The 20,256-nt window shown below is 45.1% G+C and overlaps 1 protein-coding gene across 1 annotated transcript; it reads left to right on the top strand.

Annotated features, from left to right (window-relative positions):
* Positions 1–2,923: 2,923 nt before the first annotated feature.
* LOC308168552 (TSC22 domain family protein 2-like) lies at positions 2,924–19,896 on the top strand (the record flags this gene model as incomplete). Its single annotated transcript, XM_080543151.1, has 4 exons — positions 2,924–4,852; positions 12,394–12,474; positions 18,448–18,499; positions 19,489–19,896. The coding sequence occupies exons 1-4, from the start codon at positions 2,937–2,939 to the stop codon at positions 19,894–19,896; spliced, it is 2,457 nt and encodes an 818-aa protein (XP_080399277.1). The 5' UTR covers positions 2,924–2,936.
* Positions 19,897–20,256: the final 360 nt, after the last annotated feature.

Below are 20,256 nucleotides of genomic sequence, written 5' to 3'. Positions count from 1 at the left end.
GGTTATAACTATTCTGATTCTTGTCAACACGAACCTGTTTAGTTTCTCAAAAAGATACACAAACGTTTTTTTGTTTTTTTTAGAAACTAGTTTAGTTTCTCAAAAAGATGCACAATAACTTTTGGGAAATAGGCCTGCGCTGCAGTGCCCCTACAAAGTGATTGAAATTATACTGCATTTGGCCACTAGAGGCAGTATATCCTTATCTTTGTGACCTGCATGCATTGCACTCATACCTTCTGGTGTACTTCAATGGCTTCTTTGAAAATATTATGTGGGTGAAAGTTGCTTGGCTCTGGTGTATGTAAAATGTATGAATGATGTATGTGCCATACTGCATTTGCCATAACTGTTGTTACATATCTCTACACATTAGTTTTGAGATCTCAGTTAATGCTTTTATAAGCTCTAGTGACAAAGCACCTATTCTCACTTACTCCCTCACTGTCACCACCTGATGCAATTGCAGCCCCCAAAATATGTCATGATGTCATGCAATGTTTGTTCTTACAAACAGATGTTGAGTCTAGTGTCAGTTAATACAGAGCCTTTGAACAGAACTACTGTATGTTGTCATGATGCCAAACTAGACAAAAACATGCAAATGCACAATAGGTTCAAAAGACTAAAAGACCATTAATTTCTCCTGTTGATTAAAAAAAAATTATGTTGAAGGCCACACACACTTGATAGTGCCTTATATAAGCTTCAGGGACAAATTGGAATGTGTTAACAGATCATTAGCGATATCTGTACAATGGAAACATTGAGATACTGCTTTAATATTATTTACAATCACATTTGATTCATTCATCCTCTTTCTGTTCACTATTTTGCATTCAAACCTGGTCAATTGAACCCGAGACTCTTCTATTCCTGCTCATAAAAAGCTCAATTATACTAAGGCACGTTAACAACATGTTTGTACAAGCCATTCATTTCTATATAGTCAATCAGACTGGTTACATGATGGTACCTTCTACCTTGTATACATGCTGTTATTCTGTTCTCACCTGGAAAACACTGAAATGTAAACAAATCCATATCCAAATAAGGTGGATTTAAGGAAATTATTTCCTAGAATCTAAACGTACATTCCAACCCAGCCTACAGTAATCAGATAATCTAAAGTACCCTCAAACAAAGAAATATGACCATGTGCTTTTAATAAACAAAGAGCTGTTGCTTATGAACTTAGGAAAATGTCCGTGTGCAGGATGCATGTTGCTCTAACTGGGGTACTGAAAACAATTTCACTTGGGATTCATAACCCTCTAGACAAGCTCTATTGAATTGAATCTATTGAATTGAATCTATTTTAAATTAGCATACATTGGGGTGCAGAATGTGAACCAGCACAAAGACCCCCAGGGTTCCAACGAGGAGTCTCACTCGGGATTGTTGCCTGACCCTTCAATAGTGTCATTCACTAACTATCCCTTTATGGAATTGAGAGGGGGAGTGGGGGTGCAGGCTTTTTGGGGGGGACGAAGTGACAAACAAAGACACATCTTTAATTGAAATAATGCCTGTTGCCAGCCAAATTCACAGTTGAATTCACATGTATCTGAAAAATAGGAATGCCTTTCAAATAGCCTAACAATAATGTGTTGCCTACTAAAACGTGTGTGTGTGTGTGTGTGTGTGTGTGTGTGTGTGTGTGTGTGTGAGAGAGAGAGAGAGAGAGAGAGAGAGAGAGAGAGAGAGAGAGAGAGAGAGAGCAAGAGGGAGAGAGCGAGAGAGAGAGAGCGAGAGAGAGAGCGAGATTCTCAATCATCTTGTGTGTAAAAGGACAGCCAAAATATACATTCAATAAAGGTTTTATTAGATTAAAGAACTCCTCTTTTTATTATTATTATTATTATTTATTCATTTATTATTATTCTTTTTCTTCTTCTTTTCTTTTTAAATCGAGAGAGAGAGAGAGAGAGAGAGAGAGAGAGAGAGAGAGAGAGAGAGAGAGAGAGAGAGAGAGAGAGAGAGCGCGAGATTCTCAATCATCTTGTGCGTAAATATTGTTGCGTACTACACTACCCACGATGCAGTGCGCTCGTACATAGAGCCATCTTGTTAAGCATGAAGAAGGCAGGCAGGCGTTACATTCTAACAGTTCTCTCAAGAAGAAGTGTGACATAGAAACGACTTATTCTTAGATATATATTACAGTTACCTTTGAAACTAGTGTTATTGTTAGTATTGGATAATCTCAAGTACAGTCAGTCAGTTAGAGTGGGAAGAGAGAGAGAGAGAGATGACGTGGAACACGGCAGGATGTCTTACATACTTGTTCCAACGTAGAGGAGAGGTGTTTGCAGCTAGCTTAGCTTAGCATAGGCTAGTGTGATAGCTGCTTGACTAGCTTAGTATAGGCTAGTGTGATAGCTGCTTGACTGAGCCTCAGAGTAAAGTAGCTCTCAGCAGCTGGGGAGACAGCGGCCATCTGACAACTACGGAGGCCGGGAGGGACATTGCGTTACTGGGCCAGGAGGGACATTACGTTACTGGGCCAGGCCACCAGTCAAGGATTTATATCAACGATTTGGAACTGGAACGGAACATTCGAATTTGGAATTTGGAACGCCGCATTTCTTGCTTGGACTTGAAAGAAAGGGTTGGTTCGTTCAATGTTATGTTATGAACTCGTAAAATGCAACAGGAGGAGACGAGAGGAGGAAGGAGAAGGAGAAGGATGACGTCTCACACTCATCTTGATAATAGTTAGTTAAACAAATTAATAAAATAAAAATAATCTGAAATCAATCTGGATAAAACACTAAAAAACTAAACTAAAAAACTGAAATCAATGCAAGAAATTCCGCTGGTTTTCAGGTCAGCTATTTTCATTTTGTCACTTGGATAAGTAGCTCACTCGCTTGCTTTGAACGTCAGGAGGAACATTTAAGACTAAGGGAGTTGTACGGAATAAAGCTCTCAACATGTCTAATAAAATGCCTGCTAAGAAGAAGAGCTGTTTCCAGATCACCAGTGTGACCCAGGCGCAGGTGGCGGGGGCCAACAGTGTCGCCGACGACACGGAGAGTCCCGATGGGGACCGCGGGGATGGATCACATCTTCAGTCTGAAAACGTGTCTGAGATATTATTCGGCGTGTCCCGGGCCGATTACGAGTCTGCATGTGCCCGGAGTTCCTCTGAGGAAACCTTCAACAATGGTGATCATCCAGAGGTTCATCCACCTGGTTTTATGGCACTGCCACATCATATACCTCAACAACTCTCTGCTCTGCCATGCTGCGCCCCTAACGGGTGGGTGCCCCTTATCATCAACCAGGCCGGGATCTTCCCCCCAGCAGTAGTGACTAGTTCAATCCCTACTTCTACTACAACTTCTACGACAGTGAGTTGCAGTTCACGCTTCAGGGTCATTAAACTTGACCATGGTACTGGAGAGCCTTTCAGAAGGGGCAGGTGGACATGCATGGAGTTCTACGAGAAGGCAGACTCAGAGGCAGGCGGCTCTGTGGTCAGCAGGACTGTGGATAGCATTAGGCATGCAAATGCAAATGCACTAGACCCCAGTGCCGACAGGGACAGTGGGCTGGGGTTGACGGGTGGTTCGGTGGTCGCAGGTGCCCCTTCTACTCTCTCAGGCCAGGGCCTGGACTCAGTTGCGGATGCTGCACTCGCTGCCCCCCACAACATGCACCCAGTGGAGACACTGCAGCAGCAACTCCACCACCAAAGCTATGGCGTGGGGCAACAACAGGCTGTGGCAACCGGAACAACCATGCCGAATGCTTTCTCCAATAACAACATCTCCATGACTGGTCCAACTCAGCACCAGCCAGTGGTTGTGGGTAATATTCAACCAGCTGCCCCTCAGAATCTGCTTCCCGTGGGGCACAACGGCCTGCCTCAAGCTGGCGTCCATATACAGAAATCCCCTAGCATGCACCTACCTGCAGCCCTGGCACAGACACTTAGCTACCCGCAGCAGCAGCAGCAGCACATTATACAACAACAGCTTCCTCTGGGACACCAACACCACCTGCCCAACCACCAGTCCTCAGGTGGTCTGCCCCCCCAGAACCACCAGGCTGATTACTACCAACAACAGCACCAGCCTGTCATGCAGCAGGCAGTGGCCTCCACCCTACCTGTGACGGGCCTCTGCGTGGGACAGCCTGTGGGCCAGGGCCAGGGCCCATCACCGGTCATGACTGCTGCTGCCGTCGGAGGGCCTCTCATACTGGGGGGGCATGTAGGAGAGATGGCCGGGGTAGTGGGTGTGGGCTCTTTACCTGTCAGCCAATCATTTCCAGGTTTACTGCAGCAGCAGACGTCTGGAGGGATGGGAGGTGTCGGGGTCTCCATGCTGGGAGGGGGGGGTCTGCAGCAGCAGTACGCCCCCTCAGGGCAGCAGCAGCCTCAGCCCCTCAGCCTCCACTCTGCCCCCTCGTCCGGAGTTCATCAAAATGTGCCTGCCGCCGTAGCAGGCATCACCAGTGTGCCCTCCTCCACCGTGCCAGCTTCAATGCCCAGTGACCCCAGCGTAGCCCATGCCATCATGCCAAACCTGAACCCCTCCCCCTCCTTGTTGCTAATGCAACAGGCGGCTCACCACATGCCCTGTAACGGTGGTGGGGCACCTGGGAGCCTGGGGGGCGGGGGGGTGCAGGGCCTCTCGACAACTGCTGGATTTTTTGGACAGGTGGTGGAGGAGAGTGTGAGGCAGGCCGCCTCGGAGGGCCTAGCCTCACGCCAGCCTCCAGGCTTCTTCTCTGGGAAAGACCTGATAAAGCCTTTCATCCCCGAGAGCCTGCAGCTGGCCAGCAGTCCGTCTGTGAACAGCCTGTTTGGAATACCCATACCTATGGACGGAGATGAGGACAGGTAATAATGAGCCTCCTCCCACATTCACGTAGTCCCAAGCTACTCAAGGAGTAGGTCGGTAGGTACTGGTAGGGATCTGTCCAGAAACATGAGCATGGTAGTGTTTACTATTAGGCCACACTATACATTCATAAGGACAAGGCCTTGCACAGGCCTAGACCTATATTTGTAAAAGTTATTAACGAAAGAACGGAAGGTAAATATCCAAAGTTAGCCTATATGGAACCGCCTAAAGCTAGGCTAAATCATATGTTGTGTCTCTTTAAATTATATAGTTGGCATATTCTTGTGTTGGGGGGGGGGGGAATATGAATATTGAAGCTGTGGAGTAGGTGTAGGTGTATACTACAGGGCCATATGTGTGTGTTGACTAGAGGCTAGTAGTGGCCAGCGAGCGGTCGGTTCGATGCACAGGAGAAAGAAGAGCAGAGCTTAGGCCGACATGTCTTTCTTTTCCCCTGTGAAGTCTCGTTATCAAGAGTTTTGCTTCTGGTTAGTGTGGCTGGACAGACAGAAAACAGTGTTCCCCTCCTCGCTATACATGGAGGGGAAGCAACAGACTGGAGGGGAACGAGGGGCGCAGGAGGCACACAGGAAGGAAATATAGTGTTTGGTGTTTCTCATTATGGCTTGGAAACATGTGTGTGAGTGTAGCCCACTTAAGGAAAACACCCATGACTATCCCATCTTAGAAACAATGGGATTAGAGAGAACGTGTACATCTGACAAAGTATGCATACGTGTTTGTGTAGCCCGGACATGTATTACATAGCTACTTAGTTTCCAGTTGTTATTGTTGTTGACCTTCTCAATCTCATGTTTTGTAAATGTATCCAATCTCCAGTTTCTCTCCAGCTGTTGTAGCTTGTCTTGTCGGTCCCACTCATATTTTAAATTTTATTGTGACAGAGACAGTAGAGATTTGACAGGAAGGATGGGTGAGAGAGAGAGGAGGGATGACATGCAGGACATCGTCTGCTGTCATGCAGATTTGGTTGAGAGGTGTCATTTGCTTTCTTTTCAAATGCTCGACTACTTTCAGTTCCTGAGTATGCATGCATGCTCGCTCTTTAGGGTTGGCAAGTGCGAGGGGAAATGGTAAAGAAGTGCATAAAATCTCGTGGTGGTTTCCATTTACAGACTGACTTTATAGACCAAAATATAAACCAGCCTATGCAGAACATGCCTTTTGCATTTGTTCACATACAACATAACTTACTTACGTAACCTAGTTTGGCCTTTTGCTGATGAACCCAACTTGTGTTACTTGCTTTACTTAAAATGTTATTAAAAGGACCAGGATCATACTGATGGTGTGGTCCACATACATAAGGACAAGGCCTTGCACAGGCCTAGACCTATATTTGTAAGTTATTAACGAAAGAATGGAAAGTAAATATCCAAAGTTAGCCTATATGGAACTGCCTAAAGCTAAATCATATGTTGTGTCTCTTTAAATTATATAGTTGGCATATTCTTGTGTTGGGGGGGGGGGATATTGAGGGTCTTCTCTTTTTAGTTGCTGTGAGTGAAGGAGCCACTTGTCTGTGGCCTGTATGTATGAGGACCCTCCCCATACAGCTGATGGGAGCGAGAGTCTCTCTTGTGATAGGCCCTACTGCTATCGGACAGTGAACAGTGGTCTTTCCACCGTACCCCCATTCTACAGATAAGGTTCGTCAGAGGGGTGTGTCACACACAGCGCTTGTTGTCACGCCAACACGTCGTTGTTCCTCTTCCATGTTGGCGCCTATAGCGGTTAGCGGACCAGTCTTTTTCTTTCTTTTTTCACGAAACTTGAAAATGCAAGTCCTTCATTAGGAAGAGCAGGGTGTAGGTGTATGTGAAATCAAATCACACATTTCACGGGGGCCTTGGTGTATCAAGAAGACCGACCTGTGGTGTATCTGTAGGTAACACAGACACGGCTGTTCTAGTGTCAACTGTCACTTAGATCCATCTGTCACTTTCAAATTAACCTCAAGATTCCTGTGTATACCCTGATCTATCTGTACATTCTGTACCACCTCTGTGTCTTTGTGCCAGTAGCGGGGGAACATCCTCTGCTGTGTCTAGAGCCGCCAGGGGCCCCTGACTGACTGATAGACAGGCGAGGCGGGGCAGTTGTTTACGTAAGATAAAAGTGTTGAATGACATTCCTGTTCCAGCAGTGACTGAGGTATTCCCAGAACTCTGAAGCCACATAGTGAAACCCCATAGAGCCCCCAGAGGAGAGAGTAGAACAGGCATGTGAGCAATGCTCCCTCACCCCTTGGGAACATCTTGGCTATGGTATCAAACTACCCCTTGGGCCTAGGCCTATGATGTCATCTCAAATGTCATATGCTTTCAAAGATAACAGTGAGATATTTAGGTTTCTGGTGCTCTCATGCTGTTACAGACAGTGAATGCAAACTCTTGTAATTGCAAATATACTAGCCTAATATATATAGCTACATACTTTGGGGGGACCCTTGAAGCGGGGCTGTTTGGGGGTCCTAAACGAGCATCAAACACTTCAACAATTATCACACTGTTCCTTTAAGGATAATCAAGGGTTAGGGTTAGGGGGTAAATGATGTCATAATGGACACAGCCTAAACGGTAGTGTACAACCTCAAAAAGCAGAGGTGAGCGCTAAGCCTTACGTTATGACAGAGAAAGTGTGTTAGTCCTTGGTAATGACAGTAGTTCCATGTCAGGCCAAAACCTATTGTTGACTGTCTGATCAATAGAACTTTTCAGCGATTGAAAACCCTGATAGACCTCAAAACTGATAATTTAGCAAAAAAAATGCTACCTGCTGTATTTGCACTCAAGCTTTATTTTACTTAAACTAGATAGCTTATTACTTATTTTTGTTGTTGTTAAATAAAACACACCTCATGCTTTTGTGAGTTTAATGGGACTTCCCAAAGCTTCATACAACATTTAACCAATGTTGCTTCATATGGCCCCCGCCAATTATTCCTGCAGGTAATTATTGTCTTCGTCTTTTTTCTCAGCCATGGATGAAGATTGATTAAGTCATTCTTCCTGCATTTGTCTACTCAAACCCAAGATTTGGGGTTTTAATGTTTGCCAGATGGTCAAAATAACTGGGTGTAGTAGTGGATCATTTGCAGGTTTATTGAAGTTGCAGTGTTTATGTCTTTATCTGTTTCAGTAACAGATATTTTTTGAACAGGAGAGTAAAAGTATGTAGAAGTATGGTGGTTTGTTTTATCATCAACTTGGATATAATGCACTGGCTATTTGCGCATATGACAGACTGACTTAGCGTGTCTGGAGGAGCGGTTGGTTAACTGTAGGTAACATAGACACGGCTGTTCTAGTGTCAACTGTCACTTTCAAATGAACCTCAAGATTCCTGTATATACCCTGTCAGAGGTGTGTGTCTGTGTGAGTGAAAAGTTACACAAAGTTGAATGCATATGGTTTGTATACAGTGTGTCCGTGTCCACATCCGCCTGTGCGTCGAGTGGCACGTTGCCTCTGACCTCAGGGTGTCCTGCTGTATCCTGTTTTGCTGGTTAGTGACGTGAAGAGGAGCAGACTTGGGTGATCACTAAGTTCTCACGTCATGGCTGCAACCTCTGCCCTATTCGTTTACATTAAGATGTTACACCCAGGCCCATACCCTTAATTTCGTTATGGCGCTTTTCCATTGACCAGTACGGCACTATACGCCACGTTTTTTTTTTTTTAAAGTTATTCTTTCTGAGTGGGGCAGTCCCACTCATATTTGTCTTTTTATTGTGATAGAGACAGTAGAGATTTGACAGGAAGGATGGGTGAGAGAGAGAGAAGGGGTGACATGTAGGATATGTCCCCGGCCGGAATCGAACCGGGGACCCTGCGGTTACATGGTCAACACTTAACCCGCTACGTCACCTAAGTGACCTAAGCATTTGTATCCTACCTGTACCGTACTTTCAGAAACGATCCTCCATTACATTCAACAGGGGCTGGCCCTGTTCAGTCCCTAAACCCCGGGTGAGCAGAATTACCGGTAATCTGGTGCTGCTTTGAACTCTCTAACCACTGCTTGTTGTGGTCTTATCCTAACCCCCCCTAGCCTTCAATGTTAATGGTGCATTGTTCTCTGTAGACTGACTCTGCCATTCTCCTTGTCTTCACATTCTTCCTCAAGTCATCATCACCTCTGCCTCAGGTACAGAGGCCATTCTTCCATTGTTTGTGTGAGAGAACGGCATGCTACTAACTAAGACTGTTTAAACAGTACATTTTTGGGATGTACCTTTACGTCACAAGGGTTTTTAGCATAACTTGTTTCCTGTCTTGTGATACATGGTATTTAGGTGAGTTGAAGGTTCATGTATTTTAGCGTGTCGCCTAGGTGATTGACCCTTCTCTTAAGGAATTTGTTTTGTGTGCCCTATTTTCTCCAACCTGTTAGATCTGAAACTGTACTCTATATTTATATTTATAGTGATATTGCTTTTATACAACAGTTCTACAGCGCGATTTATTAGTTAACAGTAATGAGCGACAACCGATTATGATTTGTTTGTTTATTTAATCATAAAAATAAACCAAAAATAGTTCCGCAAATGGACTGTTGCCTAGTAACCTGAACACAAACATGTCGTCTACTTAACGGTCATTTAGTAGAACATCTGTGCGGCGGAGTGATACATATAGTTAAAGGTCCCAGTGCTGTTATACTGTATATCAGCACTCATGGAATGCCTCTTGTCCAATCAAATTACTTGGTCGGAACTAACTGTTGTATAATGTAGGTTAACACAATATGGCCGAAATTCCATCTCATAGTTTGGGTTCGCACATAACCAGAAGAAACAGGACATTATGCATTGTTTTTCCACAGTCTTCTCCAATACTCTTAGTTTGATCCCTCCCTGCCTCCTTAATAAAGGGGCCTCGGTAACATTCCCCAAGAGTGGGGGCCATATTTTTTAATTCATAGAGAAGTGTTCGGGCCTCCCCTCTCCCTCCCTAGTCGAACCTTTGCCTTAGGGTCAGGATATCCGCGGTGTCTTGAAAAGTATTAAAAGTTGATAAATCAATTTTGGGAAAATCAAGACCCGTAATAAGTATTTAAAAGTTACTTATCACGATTTTATGAGGTCTTGAATTTTGTAGGTATTTTTCTGAATTAAAGTTTGAGTCCTAAAAACTTTTAGTAAAAGTTCGTGAATTTATTAGGCTAGCTTTATTAAAAAACTAAGATGAACCGGAAATTGTGTTGTATGATAGTGGTCTAGTCTATTGCAAACTAAAACTGTTAAGTTAAAGGTGTCACTGATGTAAACGGTTACAGCTCCAAGTGGCGGTGGTGAGGTCTGGAAAAATATTGACAAGGTCTTTAAAAAGTCTTAGAAAGGTATTGAAATTAACCTCAAGATTCCTGTATATACCCTGTGGGGTACTCCCACGGGGTGCTGGAATCTAAATAGTCCTGACCTACTTCTGCTCTGCATCTGATGGATGTGGCAGATGACAGAAGGCCTCATGAACACCAGAAGAATCCCCCCCGCCCCCCCCCACCACCCGTCTCTACTACCCTCACAAACCCTCTATGGCTCTTCACATGCTCTGTGAGTTAGCAAGTGAGTTGCTACCACCCTGCAACCAAATACAGGCCACAGGCCCAGCCTGCCAGTGCTGCCCTGGTGATGGTGTGCAGTGTGCACTGACTGTGCAGGAAGAGTCAACAAACGTGCCCATGTTTGACCCAGGTAGAATGTTCACATCAACAAGAAAGAATGCCTCAAATGGTTATTTCTGTCTGTCTTTATGGCACTTGCAACCATCAGTCATGTTGGGGCAGAGTTTGCTCATGCACTGGTGGAGGAGTTATCCTGTTGGAGAGGGAGAGGGAGAGGGAGAGGGAGAGGGAGAGGGGGAGAGGGAGAGAAGCCCAGGGCACTGGGCTTTGATGAATGAAGAGCTCCGTTAACATTTCTGTGCATATGGCTGCTATTGGTACACCACCCAATCAACATGTATAGCCCTAGTCACTTACTTAATTTCCATGTACGTATGTTGACTCATGGGTTACGGTCCATGTTCCAACCCTAAGGGCTGTGTGTGAGATGTAGGGAGGGGAGGGAGGGAGGGAGAGAGAGAGACACACACCCTGGGTCTTAGAGGGATGCAGGGTTTTGCTGGTGTTATCTCAACTTCTTCTCCACATATTGACAGCTTGCTATAACTACCGTTACAATGAGGCCCTTTCTTTCAGAGTTGGATATTTACTACTTGAAAACAGGAGGATAATAACTGTTGCTGTTGCAGCTCTGACCTTATTGATGATGTCATAATGTCATATGAGCCCACAAGACCTCCCTCCTCCCCTTCTGCCTTTGGCTCAGAAGGATGTTTGGTCCTCATCTGTACACACTATGTTGGGGGGGGGGGGCGGGCGGGGCGCGGGGGGGGGGTTGTGAAGGGAAATAGAGCGAGAAGGGAGGCGGAGCTCCATAAAAGTGTTTGGTCATGAGGTAATGTGACAAAGGGAGTTTGTGCCAGAGATTTCTAGGAAAAGAGCCTTGGCTTTTTGGTAAAGATATTCACACACACACATGCTGTAAATCAACCTCTTGTTGCTCCCCCATGTTGTGTGTGTGTGTTAGGTGTGTGTGTGTGTGTGTGTGTGTGTGTGTGTGTGTGTGTGTGTGTGTGTGTGTGTGTTAGGTGTGTGTGTGTGTGTGTGTGTTAGGTGTGTGTGTGTGTGTTAGGTGTGTGTGTGTGTGTGTGTGTGTGTTAGGTGTGTGTGTGTGTGTGTGTGTGTGTGTGTGTGTGTGTGTTAGGTGTGTGTGTGTGTGTGTGTGTGTGCTTTAATGGACCTGAGTGTGGGGGGGCATTTCCCTTCCCCTTCATACGCCCCTCTCGCTGTAGAACACAGTGTACTGTACTTGGGCCTCTCAGGCCCCATAGTCAGGGGCATAGGAGGTAATGTTAACCATCTGAGCTCTCAGCTCGCCCCCCTATCAACACAGTGGTTGGCAAAAGACAACTTTTCCAACTTTTTTCCTACTCAGGCAGACCTCAACACTTACTTTCCAGCTTTTTTAGCTTTCCGTGGCTTTTGAACAGTTACAAGTTCAGGGTTTAGATACGGTAAGTATGCATAGTGTTGATTCTTGTGCCCTGAGTAGGTAACATAGACACGGCTGTTCTAGAGTCAACTGTCACTTAGATCCAACTGTCACTTTCAAATTAACCTCAAGATTCCTGTATCTACCCTGTACCCTGGGCACTCAGAAAGCTTTGTTTGAATGTTTGTGAATTATTATGTGTCGTTTTCTTTCTACCGTGAACTTGTGACAACCAATGCACTGAAACACCCTCAGGAATATGCTTCAATTTTTACTAGGGTACCACCTAGTAGCCCTTTTGATCAAGATGTTACTCAAATACTCGGCCTCCAGACGGGCCTGCTCTCTGCCCGCTTTCTGTCTTTTTCTTTCCTCTCTGATTCATCCCTCTTTGCTTTCTCTCCCTCTCCTGCTTGCTCCCCCTGTTTTTCTCCTCTTGCCTTTTGGTTGGCACAGGAAGAACCCCTCCATGGCTTTCTACCAGGCCTTCCAGTCTGGCAGCAGCAGGCTGCGGGACTCTAAGGCCCACAGTGATAGGTAATCTACTGGCCTGGCCTGGACTGAATGAGTGACAGGCCTGCGTGCGTGTGTGCAGCGCGCTCGCTTACGTGTGTGTTGCACTGTGCATTAGCATTAGCCGTAGAAGTTACCACTGTGGATGTGCATGGATGGAAACAGAGCATGGCAGCAGGGATATGTTGGCCAGCAGAACCTCTCACACTTAGCCTAGCTAATAGCCTACATCTTAGCCTAGCTAATAGCCTACATCAGTAGCTCCTCTTCCAAAGTTATGCCAAAGCCTCATAAGTCACATAAACAAACAGTTGTTCCATGAATCCGCTCCTCTGGCTCACACATGGTCTTACTGGACCATGTGATATATAAACAGAAAAACACTTTAAGTTGCTACCTTCTTGCTTCACACCTTTACATACCTTTTACACCCCCATATCTGGTTTCATATGGAGAGAGAGAGAGAGAGAGAGAGTGCCCCAGAAGGGAAATGAAACTGTCCACCACCCACCACTGACTGAGGAACTGCACACACAGGCAGTAATTTCATACCCAGTCACCCTCCCCTGGCTGCGTTAACATTACGCTGTGTGCCTGCTTGAGCCCATTAAAAAGCATTGATTGACTTGTTAGCTAGTGCTTTCCTTGCCGAGATGCTGACTGCAGTAACATTCATGTACCCCTTCAGAGAAAAGGGGCTACATGACAATTTCAGTTGTTGTTGTTGTGTGAAAACTTCTGATTACTTACTGAGCACCTTGAGTGTTTGTTTTTATGTATTACGTTATTTCCATCAACCCCACAGGATGATGTACTGTACTGTGGGCGGAGGAATGCCAGCGTACATCTTTCTCTGAACCCCTCTCTGCTTGGCTTCCTGCTTCACTTCCTGTTTGTAGAGGTGCTGTGGTGGTGTTCCATGGCACACACTTCTTCCGTAAGCTACTGAGTGTCTTGGCGGCCTTAGCACCAGACGAGCAGAGGGGGCTTTCCAGAGAGTAGTTTATAGATCTAAGTGACCCCCCATATGCCCTGAGCCAGTACATCACATAACAGATTTTTTGCTGATTTATGACCTGATTTTACTTATTGTTGTGACATCAGGCACGACAATGTTCAGATACCTTTTTATTATTATTTTTAGAGAAAAAGAGTAGGCCTCCTAGACTATGAACACCAGCTGTCTTGCCTTAGAAATATGCTTGTGTGACGCGTGTCCCTTGGCATTATGTAAACTTCCCTCTAAACTATGGATGGAATCTGCTTGTAGTCACATGATTTCACATGATTGTGAAATGTCATTCATGTGGTGTAGCAGGTAAATAGATGTACTCTCAGAACATGTTCCTTACCGAGATGCTGACTGCAGTAACATCATGTACCTTTTCAGAGAAAGGAGCTACATGACAATTTCAGTTGTTGTGTGAAAACCTCTGATTACTTACTGAGCACCTTGAGTGTTTTTATGTGAAGTTATTTCCATCAACCCCACAGGATGATGATGTACTGTGGGCGGAGGAATGCCAGCGTACATCTTAATCTCAAATACCAGGCAAACCCCCAGTCTTTCATAGGTCATAGGTCAATGTTGTTCATGACCGGCCACGCCTTTGGTTAACATTCTTCTCTTGAAACCCAGAGTTTTTGGAACATCCTCTTGATCAATATGTGGAAAACTGAGCACCCCCCAAACCCCTGCACCCCCAAACCCCTGACCCCCCAAGCTCTATAAATAAGGAGAATCGGCCCTTAGGGGGCAGGAGCCTATCTCTTGTTTCCATAGCGTGAGGCGACTGATGTACAAGTACACCCCCCTGGACATCATATGACGCTGGTATGTCGCAGGGTCTTACCCCCAATTCATCAGCTCATCAGGTACCATTTCTATAGTCTTTGGTATGACTCGGGGGTCGGGGATCAAACTGACGACCTCCCGACCTAAGGGCGGACCGACACTCTAACCAGGCCACTGAGCTGGTGAAGCTCTATAAATGTATTTGTCTTATTGCAAAAGGTAAACTCTAAAGAGGAGTTGCGCAAGAGAGGAGCAACGATAAGAGCCTGACCGTCTCACACACACACACACACACACACACACACACACACACACACACACACCAACGGCACTGTTTAATCTTGGCCAAACCCTAAACCCGGTGTGACCTGACTAACTAAGGTGGATTTACATTCTTTACCTTTAGGTAGAGCCTGAGTGCTGAGTTGCTTTACTGCATATTCTTCCTGATGTCTGTGGATTAAGTTCTAGGCTTGGGACAAGAAAGTGACGATAACAAGATTATGAGTGGACTTTGGGTAAACTTGGGCTCCAAAACACCCACACAATGTTGTGCTGCCTCACGTTGTGACCCCAACCAACTCTTCCTTCCTAGCACTGTTGTGCTTGGATCTACCCCAGGACTTTTCTAGCCTTTCAAAGAATTTTGTCTTTGGTTTGGTTTGCTGTTATTCCCGCTTTAGTCCCTAGCATATTTGCAGCTGGCGTGAGTGAGAGAGAGAGAGAGGTACCCAACCCTTCAGGATGTCTTAACAACATTACTCCGTACTGCTCCGTACTTTGTTTATGATTCCAGGAAGTACAACCAGCTGATTTTGTTGCTGCTGTTGATCATCCGAGTCATCTGAAGAGATGCTTTCTGTTCCATGCCAACCGTAAACAGCAGAGCAAGCATCACAAACATATTGTTTTTGTTACCATAGATACTGTATGGGTGATACTTTTTCATGCTACTATTTGTATAGGTCATGAAGAGGTTGTGAGATGATGAGTGCAGCCAATGATTAGGCCAATGGAGGCATTTTATTGTTCATAATATGTCCTTTCTAGATGTATTTCCCCCACCAGAATAGTTACTATTCAAGGACAAAATACATGCAAGGCAAGTTTATTCGTATAGCACATTTCATACAACAGAGGGGCAATTCAAAGTGCTTCACAGTATTAAAGAACGATCATTTCAGTGGTCCCTCCCTGTCCTTGCTGGTCTATGATCAGCTGGTTGTGGTAGATTTTTTTACCAGTGTTGAATACCACCATGGGCACTGACTGATCTATCTTCAGCATCCCCACAATCCTCTATTCTAGTAGCACAGACAGGCTCCTCCATTCAATGCTCCTATTAGCAAGAACAGAGGTGTCAGATACTGTCCTCATGGTCACACAGGGGCGGCTGTGGCGCAGGAGGTAGAGCTGCCGTCTACTGATCGCAAGGTTGGCAGATCGGTGGTTCGAGCCCCGGCTGGCCACATGTCGAAGTGTCCTTGGGCAAGACACTGAACCCCAAATTGTTCCCAGTGAGCGGGCCGGCCGGCGCCTTGCATGCTAGCTTGCCGCCCTTGGTGTGTGAATGTGTGTGTGTGAATGGGTGAATGAGAGGCCGTTGTAAAGCGCTTTGGATAAAGGCGCTATATAAGTGCAGTCCATTGTTTTTTTTTATATGTAACCACTCAAGTCGTGGGGGGATCCTAAAAGTGTGTATTTGAGCATTTTTTGTGTCTAGTACATCAAGTGACATGTTTTTGGCTCATACCTAACCTTTGTACGTTGTTCAGTTCACGTATGTCAGAATGATCAATGCCAAAGATTTGCTGCTGTTGTAGATAATCCAACTAGTAAGGTCAAGGTGTGTGTGTGCGTGCGTGTGTCCAAGATGCTGATTGTGATGAGTAGGCCTATGTATTATCAGTGAATGATTATGATGACCATTTTAAAACTCAGCACCGAAAGAAAATATATATTTGACCTCATCAGGCTTTCCTGACGTGGCACATTGTTACCTATATCTATTTCTGACGCTCAGTCTTACAAAGGCCTACAGATCTATGATCTTTTTCATCTGGGGAAAAAAAATAGGCCTAGATTTTTTTCTATTCTAATGAATGGTTTGAATAGCCTAGTCCTGGTAGAAAAACGCTTTCAAGTTAAAATATAGTTTTTTTTTACATAATCTGATCCATTAGGTGTTTATTAATGCCTGTGTGGTGTTATTTTAAAAATGTTGACATTTTTGAGTTAGTAATTAATAAAATACAAAGGTTCCATCTCACAAAACGTAAAAACTTTGACGCTCAATATCTCTGAACTGCCCTAAACGGAGATAGAACCTTATCATTCTAAGCTCACGAAATGTTAAGTGATAATTGTTGACCCATTACATTTGACTACTTCCTGTTTTGGATTAGATGAGTGATCCTTTCTTAAATAAACTCCATTGACCCCCGGTTATAAACCATCACATAAACCGTCATAGCATAAACCGTCAGTACTTGTCGTAAATGTATTTACGATTCTATCCGATTTGATTGTACGGTATGGTAGAAAAAATATTTGACCCCCGGTTATAAACCATCACATAAACCGTCATAGCATAAACCGTCAGTACTTGTCGTAAATGTATTTACGATTCTATCCGATTTGATTGTACGGTATGGTAGAAAAAATATTTGATGTGTGAATCCGTTCCCTCTGTTTAGTAATTCGTTCCCTCGGTTTAGTAATTTGTTAGGGTTAGGGTTAGAATCCTTGCGGATTCACACATCCCCAAAAAAATTCTACCATGTGACCCCAGGGGTGCTCCGTAGATTGTCATGACAACATAACTGGATGTAATGGAAAACCCTCTAGAAGGTGGGAGGTATGTTGTAGCTCCACCCCGTCAAGGCTACTAGTCAGTCCTTCTGATGTCTTCATGTGTGGCTCATGTTTCATTTTTCTAAATGTAGTACACACTCTCAGGTCCGACATCAGTCCAACCCCTCTAGTGCCCTCTCTTTTTAGAGAGAGAGAGAGACAGAGAGAGAGACAGAGAGAGAGAGAGACAGAGAGAGAGACAGAGAGAGAGAGACAGAGAGAGACAGACAGAGACAGACAGAGACAGACAGAGAGAGAGACAGAGAGAGAGACCTCTTTTTCCCACCGCTGCCCATGAAGGACTACTTCTCTCACCGAACCATGCGGTGCACAATATCCTACACACTGCCTTGTTGTCCGGGGTACCCTCATAGCTTTTCGGGGTCTCTAGGCTCGTACAGAGCGCGTCACAGGTAAACCCGTACATACCTAAAGACCATTCATTCATTCATTCATACCTCTATAACGTTTGTGTCAGTCGGTTTAATAATACACAAGGTCTTTGAGCGCTGTTGTTGTGTCTTGCAGACAGTGCATGTTTAGGCTATATGTCTTTGGATGTTTTGTTGCTAATTGCTAAGTCTGATGTTTAAATTAGGGTTGGGGTTAATTATAGTATAGTAGTTATAGTTAGGCTACATGGTGTGTCTTGATTGATTTAAATGTGTCATCTGTTGAAGAGGACGTACATTATCGTCTTTATACATCAGGCATGGAGAGCAGTCGTCAGATTGATGATGTGATTTCATACAACTTTCCCGTACTCTAACATGTACGGTAACCTAGTGTTAACAGAACACAGAACACAGCCATAGAACACAAAACACAGAACACATTTAACCTAGTGTGACGGTACAATATTGAAGAATGCTGAGACGCGGTCAGTCACATGGGCTGTGACCTACATCCAGTCATTGCACTATGGAGGAAGGCCAGGGTCAGCAGTATATGTATAGCGTTGCACTTTTGCACCTACGTATAGGATAGATAGGATAGGTGTTTCTGATAGCGTATTTCAGACTGTTCTACTGTTTTAGTCTTTTGAAGAAGTTGTCACAGTTAGCAATGTTATTTGAATGATGAAATTATTTGCTTCCTCCTATTCCCTTTAGGACAGCTTAACCATGTGGATTTTTTTTTGTATTCTTTATTTTTGAAATCATTTGTATTCCAATGTACTGGGACTGCTGTTCGAAATAAACTTGAACTTGATGAATGATGGATACAACCTTTTACTAGACAAGAGCAACCTAGTATCTCAAAGATGAAAGTATCTGAACTCAAAGTTAGGCCATGTCGTAATTATTCCGTTTTCTTTATTCTAACGTTTATTCTCTTTCTTTTCTCAGTGCCTCTGGAGCCAGTGTTGTTGCCATTGATAATAAAATAGAACAGGCGATGGTAAGTACTTTATTGAAGATTCATATTTTTGCTCAACTGAATTTGAAAAGAAAATGTCTTAAGTGTTCTTTTATCTTGTTGTTTAAATGGAAATACAGTACTGTATTGTCATGGAATTAATCTCTAAGACTGTATATCATAATATTGTGTGGGCAACCAACCCATGTCCTCAAAGGCCTCTGATTTAGGATTCTCAGCTACTACTACTCCCCTCCCCCTCTCTGGTCCATGATGACATGACGATTCATTTTTCAGACACAGTAGTAGGATAAGGATATATCTACATGATATATACATGATCTGACACAGTACCCGAATATCAGGAGATCCCCGATCATGTTGTCCACCTCGCAGAGACGCAGCCACACATCCGCACTACGTCATCAACAGACGCGTCGAATCCTGGAGTGCACTGTCCAATCAAAGGCTTGCGTTCGTAAACTCGCTCTGAGAGCTTCGCAGCGCACACTGGGCCCGACGTCATAAGGGGAGCAAGTCATTTGATTGGACAGAAGGCATTCCACGAGTGGTGATCAGAATTCCAGAACGAGTTTACGGAACGCACCCATAAGTCGAGCGTCGCGTTATGCCAACCCGCTAGCGGAAGTTGCTATTAGCAACCTTCTCGTTATCCTTCCGTACTCGCTGCTTTCACTGAGTGGAAATTTAAGGCGATGTGACGTCACGAGTCACCAGTTGACACCGGAGCGAGATAGAAAAGTACCGAAATGAGGCACCGAAATCTCCTTTGCGATTCGGTACGGGTACATACCGAATGTAAAGTAACCGGTACCTACCGGTACCGATTTTCGGTACCCAACCCTACTCAAGATTCCTGTATATACCCTGAGTAGGTAACATAGACACGGCTGTTCTAGTGTCAACTGTCACTTAGATCCAACTGTCACTTAGATCCAACTGTCACTTTCAAATTAACCTCAAGATTCCTGTGTTTACACCCTGTGTTTTTCTCTCGCTCTCTTGCCCAGGACCTGGTGAAAAGCCATCTGATGTACGCAGTCCGTGAGGAGGTGGAGGTCTTAAAGGAGCAGATCAAGGAGCTGTTTGAGAGGAACTCTATGCTGGAGAGGGAGAACGCCGTGTTGAAGTCCGTGGCCAATAGCGACCAGCTGTCACAGCTCTCTGTGCAGCCGGCCGCCGCCTCAAACTCCTCCTGCAGCACCACACCTCCCCAGCAAGCGGTCGGCCAGCCTCCTCAGCCACAGTCCCAACTACCACCAGCGCTGGCTGGTGTACCACAGGCCCAACCTCAGCCTCAGCCTCAGCCTCACCTCCAACCCCAGGCCCAGCAGCAGCAGCTCCAGTCCCAGCCTCAGCTTCTTGACCCCAGCCAGCAACCGCAGCAACAACCGCCGCCCAACGTCACGTCCGCTTGAAGTACGTCCTCCCTCTCTCTGCTACTGAGAGGGAGAGAAGAATAACAACCAGAACATCCTCACATTATTATTATTACATTTAGTATCTGAAAAGAGTGTCTTGTCCACCACCAGCTTTGACCACAACCAAGAGCAGGGGCGTGTGCGTGCGTGCATGCGTGCGTGTTATTGCCCTTCCTTGGTGTTAATGCAATCATCGAGCGAGGGAGGGAGTAAGAGAGAACGAGAGAGAGAGAGAGGGGGGAGGGAGGGAGGACTTTTCTCATGGGGTGCCATGCTGGACGGAGCCTGGACTGGTTGCGTGCTTGGGTCAGAGCCGGGTCAGGACCAGATGCCCCCTTGTGGGAGAGGCTTGGACCG

The sequence above is a fragment of the Nansenia antarctica genome, assembly GCF_963989245.1.
Source record: "Nansenia antarctica genome assembly, chromosome: 12".
In the NCBI taxonomy this organism is placed as follows: Eukaryota; Metazoa; Chordata; class Actinopteri; order Argentiniformes; family Microstomatidae; genus Nansenia; species Nansenia antarctica.
Note: the sequence above shows the minus strand (reverse complement) of the source record. Positions and strands in the feature narration are given on the sequence as shown.